The sequence below is a fragment of the Microtus pennsylvanicus genome, chromosome 3 (genome assembly GCF_037038515.1).
Source record: "Microtus pennsylvanicus isolate mMicPen1 chromosome 3, mMicPen1.hap1, whole genome shotgun sequence".
In the NCBI taxonomy this organism is placed as follows: Eukaryota; Metazoa; Chordata; class Mammalia; order Rodentia; family Cricetidae; genus Microtus; species Microtus pennsylvanicus.
In genome coordinates, this window is record NC_134581.1 from 140,442,618 (window position 1) to 140,461,032 (window position 18,415).

The following is an 18,415-nucleotide window of genomic DNA, read 5'->3' on the forward strand; positions in this document are numbered from 1 at the left end:
TCTCGAACTCACAGAGATCCGCCTGCCTCTGCCTCCCGAGTGCTGAGATTAAAGGCGTGCGCCACCACCGCCTGGCGTTGGCTATTTTCTTCCTGCTGGGGAGGTCTGGATTTACCCAGGTCTTTCAACACCTTTATAAGTGAGACCGCATTCTGACTTCTCTGTGTGTGGAAGAGGCAGACGAGAGGTGTCAAGTCTTGACTGAGGTGATCAGAGGAAGCCACTAGGACCTAGGATACCACGTTCTGTGAAACCTTGATGGTGACCAGGACAGACAGGTTTCTGGAACACAAGGATGTGCAAACCATGAGAAATTGCACAGGACAACATCCTCCAGCGTTAGCTAGGGATAAGGTCAGTGGCCAGGCGGAGGAGCCAGATGGTGGACTGTCCTATATACCACGTTAGGGAGAGCGGTGTGACAGGGAAGACTGCTAACCTGAGGAGCCGTGTGAACACACCTGGGCTACATGTCCCCGTGGAGGCTGCAGGTATGCAGAACAGTTTGTGGATCTGAACAAAAGACAGAAGAATGAAGAATGGGGACTGAAATGGAAAGCTAGCCTTATGAGGAATTCTGATTTTAAAAATAAGAGGGTTTTTGATTTTTAGCAGATTGGCAAGAACAGAGAGCAAAGTCCCTGGTGGCTCCTGACAAGACGCTAGAGGCCTGCACTGTGTTCTGGAGCACAACAGGACTTGCTGGCTCTACTCCAGACACGAGTGTTCTCGTGATGATGGATTTTCACACTTTTTAATCAGTTATGCCCCAGTTGTATGTTTAATCTCAATCTTTTCCTTCTCTACCTGCCCCAACACACAGAATAACCTTCCATTATAAACTGAAACTAATGATTTATGCTTATGAACACACTGGATACCTGCCTGGTTTCTTTGCTTTTTGAACAATACAATAATACATTCGAGTAGAAATTCACAGGTGCCAAAGCAAACATAATTTTGAGGTAAATGCCCTTTCCCCAACTGTTGTCTGATTAATATTGTTCTAAACCATAGTGTGACCTTGTCATTATTCTGTGATCCAAAACCCCATCCCTTGTGCATCTGTCAGGGGAGGTTTGTACTAACAGCCCCCCCCCCCCCATCTGACCTTTAAATCTCCTTCTGCTGCTGTGGTGACTTCCTCTACCAGCCCACATTCCACCTGCTCCTCCTCTGTGACCCAGTTCCAACAGCATGATCCCTGGTTCCCTCTCAAGGGGCAAAGCCCTCTTACTTTGGCTTTGGAGGCTTTGATTTTTGTCCTCTATCAGACTAAACTCCCTTAGAGACCCCTGAGCAGGTGCCTACCTCCTCAAAGGGGTGTCCCTAACTGTGTGGCAGAGGACGCTATCAGTGTGATCCAACATAAAATGACATATTTTAAGAACTGAGGGTTGGGTGCTGGAGAGGTCACGGTTAAGAACATGTACTGTCTTACAGAAGACCTGAATGTGGCTCCCATACGGGACCACCCAGCCATCTGTAATTCCTGCACCAAGGAGCCCGAAGCCCTATTCTGGCTTCCTGGACACCTATACACATGCACTAACATTAAACCTATTGGAAAAAAAATGTTTTGTAATGTTTTTACGTTTATAGGTCCGATTGAGTGATTGTCTAGGTGAACTTTGTGTAAGATAAAGATGCTTTGCAACACCAAAAGTTTGACATGCCTGTTTGCTGACGCAGGGAGGCGTGTTTTCCGAGGGGAGGTGTGGTCTTCCACATCTTCCAAACAAGTAAACACTGGGCAGGCTGGGGACATCGGCCTAGAGACGATCCTTAACGGTGGAATTACCCCAATCTTATGTGGCCGGCACGTCACGCATCCACGAGTCTGCCAAAGAGCCTCCCCCAAGCAGGGTGACCTCTTCGGTCAAATTCTCACATTTGTCGTCATCGGCCCTGTGCAAATCAGAACCTTTGCACGAATGTCACAACACCGGGGAACACATTCGCGGAAGAGATGAGTAACTTGCCCAAAGACACTCAAGAAGTGCCAGGGCTATAATTCCGACCTGGGTCTCCATTAACGTGTGGCATCGTGCGCTTTCCAAGACCCCACAAACTGTGAGCTTGTAAGGAAAAAGCGGCTGTGTATGACCTCAGACACGGGTGTCCTGTGGAGTGCGGTGACAAAGAGCTCTCCACCAAGCTTTGAGAACACTGAGCCTTCACGCACGCGCTATCTACATCCTTGGGTCTCCAGGAACTCGACAGGCCCCACGCTAGAGGACGCGCTGGCTGTTTATGGCACAGCGAGGCCACCGTACAGCCTCGGCTCACAGTGAGGGGACTGGTGGCACCCCACAACCTGGTGACAGGAGTGACGGGTCGCTATCGGCCCGAGGCAGCACAGGGGAGCCCCAGCGGCCGCCACCCTCGGAGCAAGGCGGGGTCCTGGCCACGTGACCCGACGACGTTGCTTCTCCCCACCCCTGCCTGGGTCGGGCCTGGTCTGCGCCTGCGCGGGCGCGGGCTCGCTCGCTCGCCGGCCGTCCTGCGGGCGGGCGCCCGCGGCCGTGGGTGAGTCCTGGGTGGGGTGGGGAGCGGCGGTCCGTGTGCCCCGGCTTCTGGAGAGACAGGCGGGAGGCTTGAAGCGGGGCCAAGCGAGCTCCCACGGCCTGCTCGCGCATCGCTCCCGGGGATCCGGCGGCTCCGGCCCAGGGCCCGGTCGTGCTGTGCGCGGCGCGCTCGGGCGGGGAGGCGCCCGCAGCCTGGGGCGGGGAGCCGCAGGCCCCGGAGGGAATCGGCCTTTGTCTGCGCCCCCCGCGAGGTCGCGGCCACCCGTGGTTCCCCGTGGTGCTGGCGATCCCGCCCAGCGTCTTCCGGTCCTCACGAAGTGCGCAGATGGAAGCCTGGAGAATGCTCGTTCCGAGACACCATGTTGCAGCGGCGGGCCGTAAACAGTGGAACTGAGCGGGGCGGGCGGGTGGGCGGGCGTCAATTGTTCCATTCTGTCTGGATTGTTAGTGTCAAGTTTAGGTAGAGGGTGTCAGCGCCTCAGCCATATTTACGTCTTTTAGCCTAACCTTTGCCTTGGCCCTACGGGCTGCGCAGCTGGTCCTAGTGCCCACCTTCTGCTGTTTGTTTTTTCCTGTAGTCTGTTGAACAGGCATGCCCAAATGGACCTCCGGGCCTTTGCTTTGAAAGGATTCCTAGTATCGGGTGCAGGGCACACGAGCAGCAGACCAGAGGCGCCCCTTGTGTGAATTCTGGTGACAAATCTGACAAGAATTGACTCGAGTCTCCTTTGTCAGATAGAAGGACGCTGAGATGGTGGATTTTCGTCAAAGATGTTGCTTTGTTTGCAGTGGCAAAATCCTGCTGTTGCTCATACTTGACCCTCCTAACCTTGTTTTTGAACGCTGACTCAGACCTGCTGACTAGTGGAAGTTCACATCCTCTGAGAATTACAGTCACCCTCTGCCCTGTGTTTGGACAAAGACCTTTGTCCTAAGGTCACTTCTGAGTTTTGCATATCCCTTTGGGCTGCAAGTTACTTTGGGGATTTAGAACTTGCGCTGTTTCTTACAGCACAGAAGTTTGACCCTTGGGTGAAAGTTGACTTTGCTCCCTTACCTGGTGGTGCCTCATGCAGACTAGGGCAGTTACAGTAAATAGATTTTGTAGTAAATTGCAAAGGATTATCATTTCTGCAGAGTTAAGCAGAAACCAGTTTAGCAGGGTTTGGTCATGTTCAGAGTATAGTAATCAAACATGGCATGTTTTAAATTTTTGAAGAAACATTTGGGGAGGGGAGCGGCTCTGATGTGCCGCTGTGCCCTGGTGGAGCTCAGAGGACTCTCCAGAGTCAGTCTTTGTTCCATTGTGAGTTACTGGGATTGAACTCCGGTCACCAGGCTTGGCAGCAAGCTCCTTTGCCTGATGAGACTGCTCCCCATTTTCTCAGCTCCTAACAGGACGCTGCTGTTGTCTTTCCTTCTGTTGCTGCCTTAAGTCCCTGGGCCTGCACTGCAGAGACGGCTGTTAAAGGCTGGACTCACAACCTAGTCATACCCTCCACCCTCCACCCTCCACCCTCATGGGTGGGGTGCCATTTACCGGAAGTCAGTCTGAAGTCTGGGACGTTTTCAAAACATTACTTCTTGCCAGGCATGGTAGTGCTCCCCTGTAATCCTAGCACTCGAAAAATAAACAAAAATTACCTTTTTTCTGTATAGAACTTTTAATATTTAATAATATAAATGTTTAACAATATTCCTAAGATTCCTTATGATAGTTTGAAAAGAGGTCCATTAGTAACTGACTTGTAGTCCAGGCTGGCCTTGAACTCAGAGATGACCTGCCTCTGCCTCCCAAGTGCTGGGATTAAAGGTGTGCATCACATCAGGCCAAATGGAGCAATTTTAATTTACAGAATTTTGTTAAGCAACAAAAGGACCAGTTCTATAAAAACAAAAACTAAATGTGGCCTTTGTTTTGCGGTGTTGAGAGGATTGAACACACAGTAGGTAAGCATTCTTGCCGAACATCTCCAGACACGAACAAAGTTTTTATTGTTGAAGTGCACCGATAAATTGAGTTTGTTCAGGACCATAGGTGTGAACAGCTAGTCGGTGCCAGCTTAAGAACTTAAAGTCTATATTGTTAGCTGTTCTTGGTGGCAAATGCTGGCCACCCTCTGCTACATACTGAACTCTAGGCAGGCCAGCCTTGGCTAGATGGCAAGACCCTGTAAATAAAGTGTTCAGGGAGTAAAACTGAAATAGTCTTTGAATTTATAAATTGTTAGGATCTTATGTGATTGTGTAAATTTTGTTGATTTGAGGGTTTTGTTTGATTTTTTTTTTTTTTTTGAGACAGGGTCTCTGTAGTCCTGGCTTTCCTAGAGCTTGATATGTAGACTAGGCTCTGCCTCTGAATGCTAAGAGTTGAGATTAAAGCTTGGGCAACCACGCTTGGGGCTTTTTGTTGACTTTAATGTTAACTATGAAACTAAAAATTTAGAAGACATATCGGGCATTTCTGTGCCAGGTTTTAATCTTTAAAATCTTGTATAGTCTAAGATTGGCAAACATGAGCTAGTCTTATATTGTCAAGTGTAGTACTGCTAAGAGTTTTCAGTCAGGTGTGGTGGCGCACACCTCTCTCTCAGCACTCGGGAGGCAGAGGCAGGCGGATCTGTGTGAGTTTGAGGCTAGCCTGGTCTACATAGATAGTTACAGTATAGCTGGAGCTACTTAGAGAGATCCTGTCTCAAAACAAAAACTAGTTTTTAGACGGGCATGGTAGTGCCTATAATTACAGTAGTTAGAGGCTGAGGCAGGAGAATTACGAGTTTATGACTAGGGTGAACCAGACTATAAAGCAAGACCTGGTCTCACACTAACAAAAGTTTTTACCTCGTGTCTGTCAACTGGAACCATAAAAGGCATGGATGGTGAAGATCATACAACTAACCGTTACCAGGCTCAGTATTTGGCAGACCTTTCAAGTGCCTATGGGACATTATTTTAAATCCACCATATTAAGTTACAAACCTCCGTACATTAAAAATGAAAGGGACTGACGGTGCCTCAGAGGTTAAGAGCATACACTGCTCGTCGAGAGCCTGTGCCTGACTTGGATTCCTAGTGCCCACATCAGGTGGCTCAGCCCATAGAATCCTGACTACCGGGGGGCCTGATACCTCTCCAGGTACCTGCACTTGTGCATAGACCCTCGCAGACACACGCATGCACACGCACATAGTTTAAAAATGAAAGGGAAGTAATATTATCTCATTCTGTAGAGGTTTCGAGTCACATCAGATGTCCAATTTGTTGTTGTGGAACTGGGGAGGTGGGCAAGAGTGTTGGCAGTCAATGAAGAGTTGGTTCTTGGTTGGGTATAGGGACATTAACAACTGGTTACTGTGCCCAAGGAAAGGGGAACAAATACAGTTAGACACGAGTACAGAAATTAAACCAGGTTTTTTTTTCTTTTAAGGAAATGCAGCTGTCAGTATTGACTCCAGAAGAGAGAAGGTTAACAATGGAGGACGTTGGGAAGGTTACCAGAAAGATGTCGTCATCAGTGCCAGGCTCGGTCGATGTCACAGGTGAGTTCTTAGAAACTCTGAAGTACCAGATTGTCCCACAATGTGATGAAAGACCACGGATTTGCTCTTAGAAAGCCAGGGGAACAGCTCTGGAACTTGATGTAAAAATCAGAAACTGGGGTCTCTGGGGAACAGTGGTGGGAAGTGGAAGGCAGAATACTAACAAGTGGAAGTTGGGAGGTTGGCTTCGTGGCAGAGTCCTAGCTCAGCCCCCACCGAAAACCAAAACAAAAGATTTTGGCAAATGCTGTTTAGTTAAAGGATATTTGGCCATAGCCAGGAGGGTCATCTCCATGTGCTGAGGCTGGGGCACAGCCTTTGACAGGCAGCAGCTGCTTACAGTGCTTTGACTTTCTCTTCTGTGCAGGGCTGAGCTGCAGTATCAACCCTACTTTGGCTCTTTTGACTTTTTGATACGTGTTTAATAGGAACTGCACCTTAAATGATTTTCACTGGCTAGTGATCTGAGTGGCGTGTGCTCCTTCACTGACAGCAAGAGCAGTGAGCCACAGCAGCAAGCAGCCAGTACTCCTTGCTAAAATATGGTGTTCGCTAGGTTAGGTGTTCTAACTCTCTTCAGGGACTGGGGGTAAAGCCCAGTGGTTGACCATGTGAATGGCATGCATGAAGCCCTGGGTTTAATCCCCAGCACCAAAAATAGATAAATGCATTTCTGACCTATTTTTATCTCATAATGGATTTATGAGGATACAACCTGAGGAACGTCTTTACTTCAAAAAAGAACAGCAACATAGTTCAGCCTTGTTGAGCGCCTGCTGTGCTCCAGACCACTTAAGGGTGCTCTCCCTGTATTAACTCAATGAGTTGAGCCAGTCTCTGAGGTAGGGAACTTCTGTGTCTCATAAACAAGGCAACCGTGACTTGCCATGTGTGGTAGAACTGGGATTTTGATCCAGGTAACTAGTAGGGTCTAAGGCTCTACTAGTGCCCATTTCATAGCTTTAATAGCAGTTGACCAAAGTTCAGGTAAGTTCCAATTGTAGGTGCAGGTGGAACACGGTTCCCTGTTGAGGCAGGAGCTCCTAATAATTCCCCTGCGTGTGCTGTATTCTGTCACAGTCTACAGCTTCTGACTCTTCTCTGGGCTCTGCCTTCTGCTTTCTCTTTAATGGTTTGTGTTTGTTTGTTTTAAATATTTATTTATTTATTATGTATACAATATTCTGTCTGTATGCCTGCTGGCCAGAGAGGGCACCAGATCTCATTACAGATGGCTGTGAGCCACCATGTGGTTGCTGGGAATTGAACTCAGGTCCTCTGGAAGATCAGTCAGTGCTCTTAACCCCTGAGCCATCTCTCCAGCCCTGTTTGTTTGTTTGTTTGTTTTTGAGACAAGGTTTCTCTCTGTAACAGCTTTAACCGTCCCAGAACTAGCTCTTGTAGACCAGGCTGGCCTCGAACTCACAGAGATCTGCCTGCCTCTGCCTCCCGAGTGCTGGGATTAAGGCACGTGCCACCACTGCCTGGCCTTTTTAATATTTTTGTTCTGTTAGCGGTTTCCAGCAGCATAGTGTGACATTGGAAGAATAACTTAAAGAATTTAAGAGGCTTTTGTTTTTGTTCAAATCAAAGGCCTAGATAGTTTGTCTGACCAGTTTAATTTCCCATGGACGCTGTGCAGTGTGGCTTAGGTTTGTACTTCCCACCTCTTGAGTGGTGCTGCTGTGAGCATGGGTTACACCCCTGCAGCTGAGCTGCCGACCCTTTGGCAGTTGTGTGTGGAATTTACCAAGAGCCCCTGTGCTGTTGTCTGTCGCTCGACCATTTTACAGTCCCACTAATAGTGCACCAGAGAGCCTGTGTCACAGCCCCTCTAGTGCTGTGTTTGTGCTTGTTGGGTTTTGTGGCCTTTTTAAAAGGTGTATTTGTGTTTACGTGCATGTGCCTGATGTGCCTGGGGAGGTCAGAGAACAACTTTTGGGGATTAGTTCTCTCCTTCCACTTTGTTTCTGAGGTGTGGTCTGTCCAGCTACTCCAGGCAGCTTCTCTTTTCAGTGTCTACAATAGTGGTTCTCACCCTGTGGTTACAACCCCTCTGGGGGTCAAACGACCCTTTCTCAATGGTTGAATATGAGATATCCTACATATCAGATATTTACATTATAATTCATAACTAGCAAAATTACAGTTATGAAGTAGCAATGAAATAATTTTATGGTTGGGGGTCACCACATGAGGAAAACTTTAATATGAGGAACCACATTAAAAGGTCGCAGCCTTAGGGAGGTTGAGAACCACTGTCCCAGTGGATTCTTCTGCCCCTGTCTTAAGTCCTTAGCTCACTTTTAAATTGGATTATTTTCTATTTTGCTGCTGATTTGTTAAATGTGGTTTCTTATATAAGAGAAGTAATCTACTTATAAATATAAGGGCCTTTGAGAGGTGGCTCCATGGTTAAGAGTGCTTGCCACCCTTTTAGAGAGCAGCCCCCAGTTCCCGTGTTGGGGGTTCACAACAACCTCTGACTCCAGTTCCAGGGGATGATCCGACACACTCTGCTGGCCTTCCAGGCACCTGCCAGCAAGTGCATCAACTGCATACGCTTGTACATAGGTAAATGACACAGTAGGGCATGGCGAAATATCTTTTTCAGCCTAGCCCTCAGGAGGCAGAAGAAGATGGATTCTTTATTTCCATGAGGCAAATGTGCTTTATAATTTTCCATACAGCCTTCCTGTCTGGCTAAGAGGTCGATGGAGTCTTCTGTCTTTCTTCATTCAGTCTGCTGTAGGGGCTGCTTGGTGGGAGTGATTGCAGTACAGCCGGTCTCGCCCCACGACTCCCCTAGTACTCTTCTAAACATCAGTGATCTAAAGCTAGGCATGGCAGAGTGGCCTTTAATTCTAGTACTCAAGATTGTGAGTTGAAGGCTAGTCTGGGCTATGTATATAGCAAGACTTTCTCAAAACTACAGCAGCAGCAACAACACCCCACAGAAAACGACTGATCTGCTCTGCTGTACACGTGTGTAGGAGCAGCATGCCGACTGAACCTCATCAGTATATACAATTAGCAAAAGTAATTTGTTTTCAGTAATAGACCAGTTCTAAAAGGAGACATTGAGTCTGGAAATTGGAGAAGGGATTGGGGCGAGTTTGTGTGTCTCACTCTTGGTAACACCTTCATCATTGATTATAGGTTAAAACATTTCCCCAGAGAAGAAAGACCGTAAGCACCATGATGGACTCAGAAGCGCATGATAAGAGGCCCCCAATGTTGACCTCTTCAAACCAGGATCTGTCTCCTCACATTGCAGACGTGGGTGAGATAAAGCATTACTTCTGTGGCTGCTGCGCAGCGTTCAACAACGTGGCCATCACGTACCCGGTTCAGAAGATCCTCTTTCGGCAGCAGCTGTACGGCCTCAAAACCCGGGATGCGATACTCCAGCTGAGGAGGGATGGGTTTCGAAACTTGTATCGTGGGATCCTCCCCCCACTGATGCAGAAGACAACCACGCTGGCGCTTATGTTTGGTCTGTATGAGGACCTGTCACGCCTGCTCCGCAAGCACGTGAGCGGTGCTCCCGAGTTTGCCACCAGAAGTGTGGCGGCGCTGCTTGCCGGGACAACAGAAGCCATTCTCACTCCATTCGAAAGGGTTCAGACTTTGCTTCAGGACCACAAGCATCACGATAAGTTCACAAACACTTACCAGGCCTTCCGGGCCCTGAGATGCCACGGAATTGCAGAGTATTACCGAGGCTTTGTGCCTATCCTTTTCCGAAATGGATTCAGCAATATCCTTTTTTTTGGCCTTCGAGGGCCCATTAAAGAGCATCTGCCTACTGCCACCACGAATAGTGAGCATTTGGTCAACGACTTTATCTGTGGAGGTGTGCTGGGTGCCATGCTGGGCTTCCTGAGCTTCCCAATTAATGTTGTGAAGGCTCGGATCCAGTCTCAGATTGGCGGGCCGTTCCAGTCTTTCCCCATGGTTTTCAAGACAATCTGGCTCGAGCGGGACAGGAAGCTGATCAATCTCTTCAGAGGCGCCCATCTCAATTACCATCGCTCTCTCATCTCCTGGGGAATAATCAATGCCACCTATGAGTTTTTGTTAAAGATTGTATGATACGGTCACTACAGGAAATGTTATTCTCCACCAACTAGACCTAAAGAGAGTGCAATTTGTCTTTGTTCCTAATTGGCTTAAATACCGGTTGGCGTAAGTCCAGGCCATAATAAGTTACGGACAAAGCATTGACAGAAACATAAAAGGTTTCAGTGGGCAGGTGTCAGGGTTTTGGTTTGATCATTACTCAAGAGCTTTAGGCTGTTACCTGGTAACTAGTCGTGTGTCTGATGACCTTTTCAGGGCAGCTGTCAGCCAGATAGATTCCTTTTCCTCCCGGAAGCAAGCCTTGCTAGGCCTTCGGCGTGGAAACAGTGGCATCAGCAGCCAGCGCGAGCGCTCCGTCCTAGGGCTTCTCAGGCCCACCTCTCACCTTCTTCATTGCTTCTTCGCCCTCGGGGGTGATCTTCACTAAACCCCAGCATTGCACGGTGGGCGAGCATCTTAGCTGTGTAGTTCCATGATGAATTGTTGGATTTGAGACTAAGTGCTGTTGAGATGGCCATTAGCCACACTTTTTATTTAGATTTGGTAGGATTGTGCAGCCAATGAAAGCTTCCATTTCACTGTTTAGCTTTGAACATTTTCTGTTTAATTCAGAATGTGACTTTTAAGCCCTTCTAGAATGTTCTTGTGCTTTTTTACTGAATTCATTGCCAAAATATAGGGTGACCAGTGGGGACATTGTCCCTTGTGAGTAGTACCTGTCATGTTCGTCTATCCTGTTCTCTGGTACTAGACTTTATAATAAACACTTCCATAAAGTTTTATTTGGGAGTCTGTTAATACAATTCCAGGTCTTTTCCTTGGTTTCTCAGCGCTGCAGAGTGAGGCGAGAGCAGAGGGCGGTTTTGCCCAGTGCTCGCTCCTTCTTTCTCTGGAAAGAGTTCCTCAGCGGCCTGGCATTCTAGGAGCCGGCTTACCTGTGCCCCTGGAGCAGTGTGAGCGGTGTGGTCTGAGCAACAGCACTAACACCTGGAGCGCAGGGAGGCCGAGGAACCCGCAGTTATATTTTGGGTAAAGGGTGTGACAAGACTCAGGGTCCAGCTGAGTCACCGTTCTGGAGAGGTCACTTACAGATCTTAAATAGTTACATTTCTTTCCCAGGATCTGTCCTGAAAGCCAGCGTGTCTCCTTCCATGGTGCTGGGATTGAACCTAGGACTTTGCACATCCTAGGCAAGTGCTTACCCACTGAGCTACACTCCGCCTCCTTTTTTTTTTAGTTTTTGTTTTTGAGACAGGGTCTCAACATGTAGTCCAGGCTGGTCTTGAACTTACAGAGGCCCGCCTGGCTCTGCCTTCTGAGTGCCAGGATTAATTAAAGGCAAGAGCTGCTGTCCCTGGCCTCTCCGGTCTGTAAAGGTTTCTCCCAGCTTGGCCTCACTCTGGCTGATTGCATCCAAGCGCTTATACCCGTACAAACTGACATCAGGCCCTCAGCTGGAGTTTGCTCAGTTTCTGGGGCAGGTGATCCAGAACAGCTGTTCCCTCTCACATTAACGCTGGAGGCTGGGAACAGGAGCACTGGGGTGGCGGTAATGGAGGTCAGCGGCTGCGGGGCAACACTGAATGGAGGATTGTGTGCGCTGCAGCCATCACGTAGGTGTGAAGACACGATTTGACCCAGATAAATCTGAGTGTGCCTCGGCTTCAGTTAAATGTGAAGGGGGTGAACTTTGGCGCCGTGACCTCTGACCCCGTGTTGACGCGTGCAGCACGGCCGCGCAGGGCCCGGGCCTGGCAGGGCTGGTGCATTCGTCGGGGATGTGGCCCCGGCCTCGAACTTCACCACGGACCGCCAGTGGCTGTGTTTCCTTCGCACTCCGTGCCGGTGGTGGAAGTTGCCAAGCACTCCTGTGTCGTACATGAGCATTAGAAGGGTTGGCTCTGGCTTTCGCTGGCTCAATCGTGGCGTCTCACAGCAGTTACTAAACTTCTCAGTGACTTTTAACTTGAAGCGTTTTGTCACTCATAGCTCTCGAGGACTAAACTGCAGTGTGTTACAGAGACGGCTTTGTCTCCTGTAAATTTCAGCTTGACAGAAAGCGAGTAACTTGTAGCCCACTTTGTCTGAGCTTTTACACCAGAATGTAATTCATAGATTCTAACTAGTATGGTGGTGTTTTCCACAGGCGTCCCTGATTAAAGAACTCTCTGAAAAGCTTTAAAGTGGCCCAGGTGGCTCTTGAGCACGGGACCCTTGTGTCCCTCGCATCTCATCTGATGCCGTCAGAAACAGCATGAGTGCCATGAGCCTTCAGGACTGCACCGGCGCCGACACAGCCTTTGCGTGGTGGCAGATTGGTGTCTTACTTCATTTGTGGTTAGAGACATGTCCGTGCCTATCAGCGTCCGTCCTGTGGTTGGCTGTGTAATCACTTGCTGTCTGTGGTGACCCTGTGCAATAAAGCAGAGTTGTACATATATATCGTTTTATTTGGGTACCCAAAATTCCTGAGCTCAATTACAAACTTGTAAGGTGCAGAGAGCTGGCTTTGTGTGACTGCCATCGAATGAACACTGGTTGGAATGAGACAAGTGCAGTGTGGGTCCGATCCGAGGCGAGGCTACAGACTGTTGGCCGTAAGGCACTCATACTTGGTTTATGTTAAATGTATTTTTTCCCATGTACAAATAAATGCATATCAAAAACTTGAATATCTTCTCTTGAGACTTAAAGATTGCTAGTTTTGTTGTGGATTCTTTTGTTTGTTTTCTCTTTGTAGCTTTGGCTGTCCTAGAAACTTGCTCTGTAGACCAGGCTGGCCTCGAACTCAAAGAGATCCATTTGCCTCTGCCTCCCAGGTGCTGGAATTAAAGGCGTGACCACCACCCACGGCTGATTTCTAGGTTATAATGCTCTTTGCTTGCCAAGTTGGTGAGGAGGTGGGTCTACATATAAGAAACAGAACAGATTTCTTGTAATATGGGGTCCACATATATTCTTTATTAAAAATGGCTAGACAAAGTTTTGGTTGCTCTTTTGAGTTGTGAGTTTGAGTAAATCTGTTAAATATTTCTGTTAACTTTTGTGAAGTTGGAATACAATTTGGTGTTTTGTGGCTGGATGGTCTTTTAACCACAGTAGCACAAATATTAAAATCTCAGCGACAGATATTGGGGTTCAACCTGACGATCCGGAGACAATGCAGCCAGCCACTGGCTCTTACCTCTGCCTCAGACCAAAATAGCCATCCTGCCTGCATGAATTCTCATAATGAGACTGAGCTGAGAGAAGTCCCCTCCCGTCTTATATTCCTAGCTAGTGCTGGGAGTAAAGGCGTGCACACCACTGCCGACCTCTGTAACTACTAAGTACAGTTAGTAGGACTAAAGCTGCCGCCACTGCCTGGTCCCTGTGGCTGTTTTACTCTGATCTCAGGGCAAACTATTAAAATACAAATGAGATATCACTACATACTACTAGTGCATTATGGGGTGTGGTAGAGTAGTCTACCAGTCTTTCTGTGGGTGAGCATTAGCTTACTGGCTCGGCAGTTCACCTGAAGGCTCAGCAAGGGCCACACCCCTCTTATTTAGTAGGAGGGCTTGACCTCACCCTTACTGCAGGGGACTTTTGTTTCTTAAAAGCTGCTCTCCCCTGTTACAGACTTGCCCACATTGTGACTCCGTCTGTCAGTCACTTCTGCAGTGAAGGCCCCCTCTATACTGCTTCCTGGGGAAATGGGCTGGATGCTGTGCCTTGTCATCTTTGTCTCCACTGAGGACTGGCTGCCACCAGTAACGGCTGTGGGCATGTCTATAGGGACAGTTCTTTTTTCCTTCTTTGGAGATGGTGTCTCACAGTGTCATCCCAAACGTCCTGGAAACTCAGAGATCCACTGCCTGCCTCTGAGTGCTGCGATATTTTCTTGATTGTTGATTGACATAGAAGGACCCAGCCCACTGTGGGAAGCGCCAAGTGGGCCCGGGCAGTGTGAGGAGCAGAATGTGACTTTGGGAGCAAGCCAATTGACAACTCTCTTTCCGGCTTTCCACTTGGGCCCCTGCCTCTGGGCTCCTGCTCTGTCTCAGCGCCCCTCCCCCCAGGGCGGACTGGAAGGCCAGGAAGCAAATGGCACGTCCAATTTTAAGTTGCCCCCTGACTGGAAAAAACTGAAGTCCTGTAAAGGATAGGTAGGTGAGGGAGACTCCATTCTAGCATTTTAAACTGATTTTTGTTTAGGAACGTGTCCTGTAGCTACCCAGTATTGTAAAGCAGCCTTTTTAGGGCAGAGCATTCTGAGTATTGAGAATCCACACTTAACACAGAACTCTGGCTTCCCAACAAATTCCGAAGGAAAACAGAAAGCTCTTCTTAATTGGATGCTGTTTTCTAGGCTGCATTGGGTTGTGTGCACCGCCCCCCGCCCCACCCAGGAGGGAGGCATTATAAGAAATCAACTACACGGGGCTGGAGAGATGGCTCAGAGGTTAAGAGCACTGACTGCTCTTCCAGAGGTCCTGAGTTCAATTCCCAGCAACCACATGGTGGCTCACAGCCATCTATAATGAGATCTGGTGCCCTCTTCTGGCATGCAAGCATACATGGAAGGAATGTTGTATACATGATAAATAAATAAATCTTTAAAAAAAAAAAGAAATCAACCAGTAGGCGTGTGTAGAGCTCATCAGTGGATCACAGGCAAACGTGGCAGCAGGCCCTTCCTGCCTGGCAGGCAGCACCTGCCCATGGGATGCCTGGGCGCTTGTTAGCTTCCCCCCTCATAGGGCTGGAAAGCTTTGGTTTGCTATGGGACTAGGCTCTGGTGTGAGAAAAAAAAAAGGAACTCTGCCAGCCTCCAGAGGATGGGGATGTTTGGAGTGCTGCACAGCAGGAAGGATTGTACCCCCTGAAGAGCCCAGACGGTGAGGGATTCGGGGGGGGGGGCAGAAAAATGTAATTAGCAAAATCTAAAAATCACTGTCCTGCACCACAGGGAAATGCCGGTCATTCTTCCTTTCTCTCGGCTGACCCCTGACTTGGCAAAGTGGTCAGATAAACAGCTTCACCTCGGCACACTCTTGAGTCAGCAGCGCTCTTAGTAGGAAATGAACATGGGTGTCACTCACTCGTGTGAGCTGCACTCTTGGCTTAATCTGTAGGGCTTGAGCTGTCCCTGACCAGGAGCTTGGGGGACAGGGTCTGTGTCCTAGGTCTCATCCCAGACGTCTTTATCATATGTCCCTCATTTCAAAGATGGGCTTTTTTGTTATTAGAATATTCTATTGTTGTTTTGTTTTGTTTTTCTAGGCAGGGTTTCTCTGTAGTTTTGGAGCCTGTCCTAGAACTTGCTCTATAGACTAGGCTGGTCTCGAACTCACAGAGATCCGCCTGCCTCTGCCTCCTGAGTGCTGGGATTAATGGCATGCGCCACCACCGCCCGGCCAATTTATTCTTTCTGAAAACTGACACAAAATAAGGGGCTGCCCACTTCTGACCAGAAAGCACTGGGGTAAGAGTCGTGGTTTTGCTGTTTTTAAGAAATGCTAGGAACACCTTCAATTAAATCCACTTGTTTTGGTTTGAACTTTGTGTATGACTCTTTTGGCTGTGTGTGCCTGCAGTACCTGCAAAGGCCAGAAGAGGGTGTCAGACCCCATATGGAACTGGAGTCATAGACGGTTGTGAGCCACCTTGTAGTGTTGGGAATTGAATTCTGGTCCTCTGAAAAAGCAGTCATCTCTCCAGCCCCTCAATGTTATGTAACAAAAAATGATTTATTTTTTTTTTGAGTTGGGGTAAGTAGTTCATGGCTGTAATTCAACAGTCTATGGGGCAGAGGCTGGAAGCTGGCTACTAGAAGACCAGTCTACTGGTGACCAGTTCAAGCCAATCAGGACTACACAGTGAGTTCTGTCTCCGAGAAACAGAAACAACCCACTCAAAGAACAATGTAGGTAATAACCCCTTAAGAATAAATGCGATGAATGCATCAATGTACTTATGAAAAAGCTTGATATTTTATATTTAATTCCTCCCCCCTTGTTACCTAGTATTTAATGTTTGAAAAGCATTCACAATGAGATTTGGATCCTTGATTTTACCCTAATAAAAACTGTTTTCATTAACACAGCAGTAATGTAAACACAGCAGTCGATCATACTCATAATGTAAATGGTTTCCTAGGGAACTAGGTTTTTTTTTTTAAATATAAAGAATAATTTTATTTTTCAAGGCTGGGGGTCCAACTTGCCTCCAGGCTGCTAAGCAGAATCTCTACTTAAGCCCTACACAATGTTTTGAATTACTTATCCCTGGGTGTTTTCTTTCATTGTCACTGGCAACGCAGGGGCGGCGACTTACAGCTCTTACCAGAGTGCCTTAGCGCCAGCTTCCCTCCTGACTTAGAAAGGTCTGCTCCTGGAAAGCTGACCTCAGGGTAACTGCCCAGGAATCCAGACGTTAAATGGGGAGAGGTCGGCTCCAGCGGAAGCGGTGCTGCGCTGTGACATTTGAGGGACCTGATGGGACACACTGCTGTTCGTCCACAGAGTTGTTTTCTCGACAGGCCTGACCACCCCAGAAAACATGCAATTCCCTCTACACACACATACGATGGCACTGTCTCACACACACAATAAAAAACTTAAACAGGAAAAATTTAAAGTTGTTTTCTGACTGACTTTATACAGTGATCCATCCAATAGCCATAAAAACAAACAAACAAAACCCTTAATCCTAACTTGTCTTGTTTCTCAAACTGTGGTACCCAGAGCTGCAGCAGCAACAGAAAACTGGGCAGACATCAGCGGAGGACTGACACCTGTGGCTTAGCTCTTCCAGATGATTCCAACGTGCGTTAGAGCCCTCTGCTGTAGGAGGGACTTGGGGAGGGAGGGGAGAGGCAGCTTGTCTATGTCACTGTTCGTAAGGAGTGGGGGATGGGTTGGGAGCGAGCATGAAGTGAGAATTACATGAACGCAGCTTCTAGCACAGACTTCTGATTGCGAACAAGGAAGAGTTGTTTGGGGCCTGCGCAAGCTTCCCATTACTGAACGAAATCAATCAAAGTGGGAAGGGTGCCATGAGATGGTTCAGCAGATAAAGGTGCTTGATGCCAAGCCTGATGTCTAAGGGTCAGTGCCCAGAGCTGAATGTCAGGAAGCGTGAAGAGACCTCCATGCCCACACCACGGCATAAATGAATGTAATAAAATACTTAAATCTCAAAAGGTGGGAGGTTTGTTTTGGCTTAGTTTTGGAGGCTCCAGTTCACGGTCTGCTGACTTCACTGTTTGGGGGTGACAGCCAAGAAACCACTGCCCAAATGAACAGCCCCCCAATTAGACTTCTGTTGTTTAAAGGTTCTACCACCTCCTCGCAAATGTGCCCTGGGTTATGGAACACTGCAGACCCAAACTACCACAGAGCTAAGTGCTGCTGGGACTGGGGAGGCAGGAAGGCAGCTTGATTGGAACTAGGTGTAGTGGTCCACAGTTGTGATTCCAGTTCTTAGGGGGCTGCTGCAGAAGGGTTAAAAGTTGGTTGTTGTTGTTGTTTTTTTTTTTTTTTTTTTTTTTTGGTTTTTCGAGACAGGGTTTCTCTGTGGTTTTGGAGCCTGTCCTGGAACTAGCTCTTGTAGACCAGGTTGGTCTCGAACTCACAGAGATCCACCTGACTCTGCCTCCCAAGTGCTGGGATTAAAGGCGTGTGCCACCACCCCCAGGCTGGGTTAAAAGTTTGAAGCCAGCCTGGACTACATAGGGAGCTCATCTGAAACAAAAACTAAAAATCCAGTGTGGTGTGTGCGCGCATGCGCATGTGTTCATTCACACACGGGTGGGAGCCAGAAGGCAATCTCAGGTACTGGCTCTCAGGTCATACACCTTATTTTTTAAGATAGGGACCTGGCAGTTCCATGCTTGGGCTAGTCCCAATGGCCAGCGAACCCCAGGGGTCTGTTTCTGTCCCCCAGCTCTGACCAACACATTGGATTTTTATATGGATGCTGGAGATGAAACTCAGATCCCTGCCAGGCATGGTGGTGCACACCCTTAATCCCAGCACTTGGGAGGCAGAGGCAGGTGGATCTCTGTGAGTTCAAGGCCAGCCTGGTCTATAAATGGAGTTCAGGACAGCCAGGGTTGCACAGAGAAACACTTTCTGAAAACAAAACGAAATAAAAACCCCACACATGCTGGTCATGATTATCAAAACCTGTGTTAGAGAGACTCGCTGGCCTATGGGGAGCTACAGGTGGGAATTCCAGGAGGGAATTGTTAAGGTATAAAAGGGAAGCGTGAGAGAG

General features: G+C 48.2%; 1 protein-coding gene across 4 annotated transcripts; it reads left to right on the forward strand.

Annotated features, from left to right (window-relative positions):
* The first annotated feature begins 2,391 nt into the window (after positions 1–2,391).
* Slc25a51 (solute carrier family 25 member 51) lies at positions 2,392–12,822 on the forward strand. 4 transcript variants are annotated; one of them, XM_075967290.1, is made up of 3 exons: positions 2,392–2,529; positions 5,956–6,067; positions 9,227–12,822. In XM_075967290.1, exons 2-3 carry the CDS (start codon positions 6,059–6,061, stop codon positions 10,160–10,162), a joined length of 945 nt encoding a protein of 314 aa, XP_075823405.1. In that variant the 5' UTR covers positions 2,392–2,529; positions 5,956–6,058; the 3' UTR covers positions 10,163–12,822. The 4 variants fall into 4 exon arrangements, with proteins under 4 accessions (XP_075823405.1, XP_075823407.1, XP_075823409.1 ...); XM_075967292.1 differs by lacking the exon at positions 2,392–2,529 and adding an exon at positions 2,817–2,935; XM_075967294.1 differs by lacking the exon at positions 2,392–2,529 and adding an exon at positions 2,837–2,905.
* The last annotated feature ends 5,593 nt before the right edge of the window (positions 12,823–18,415 follow it).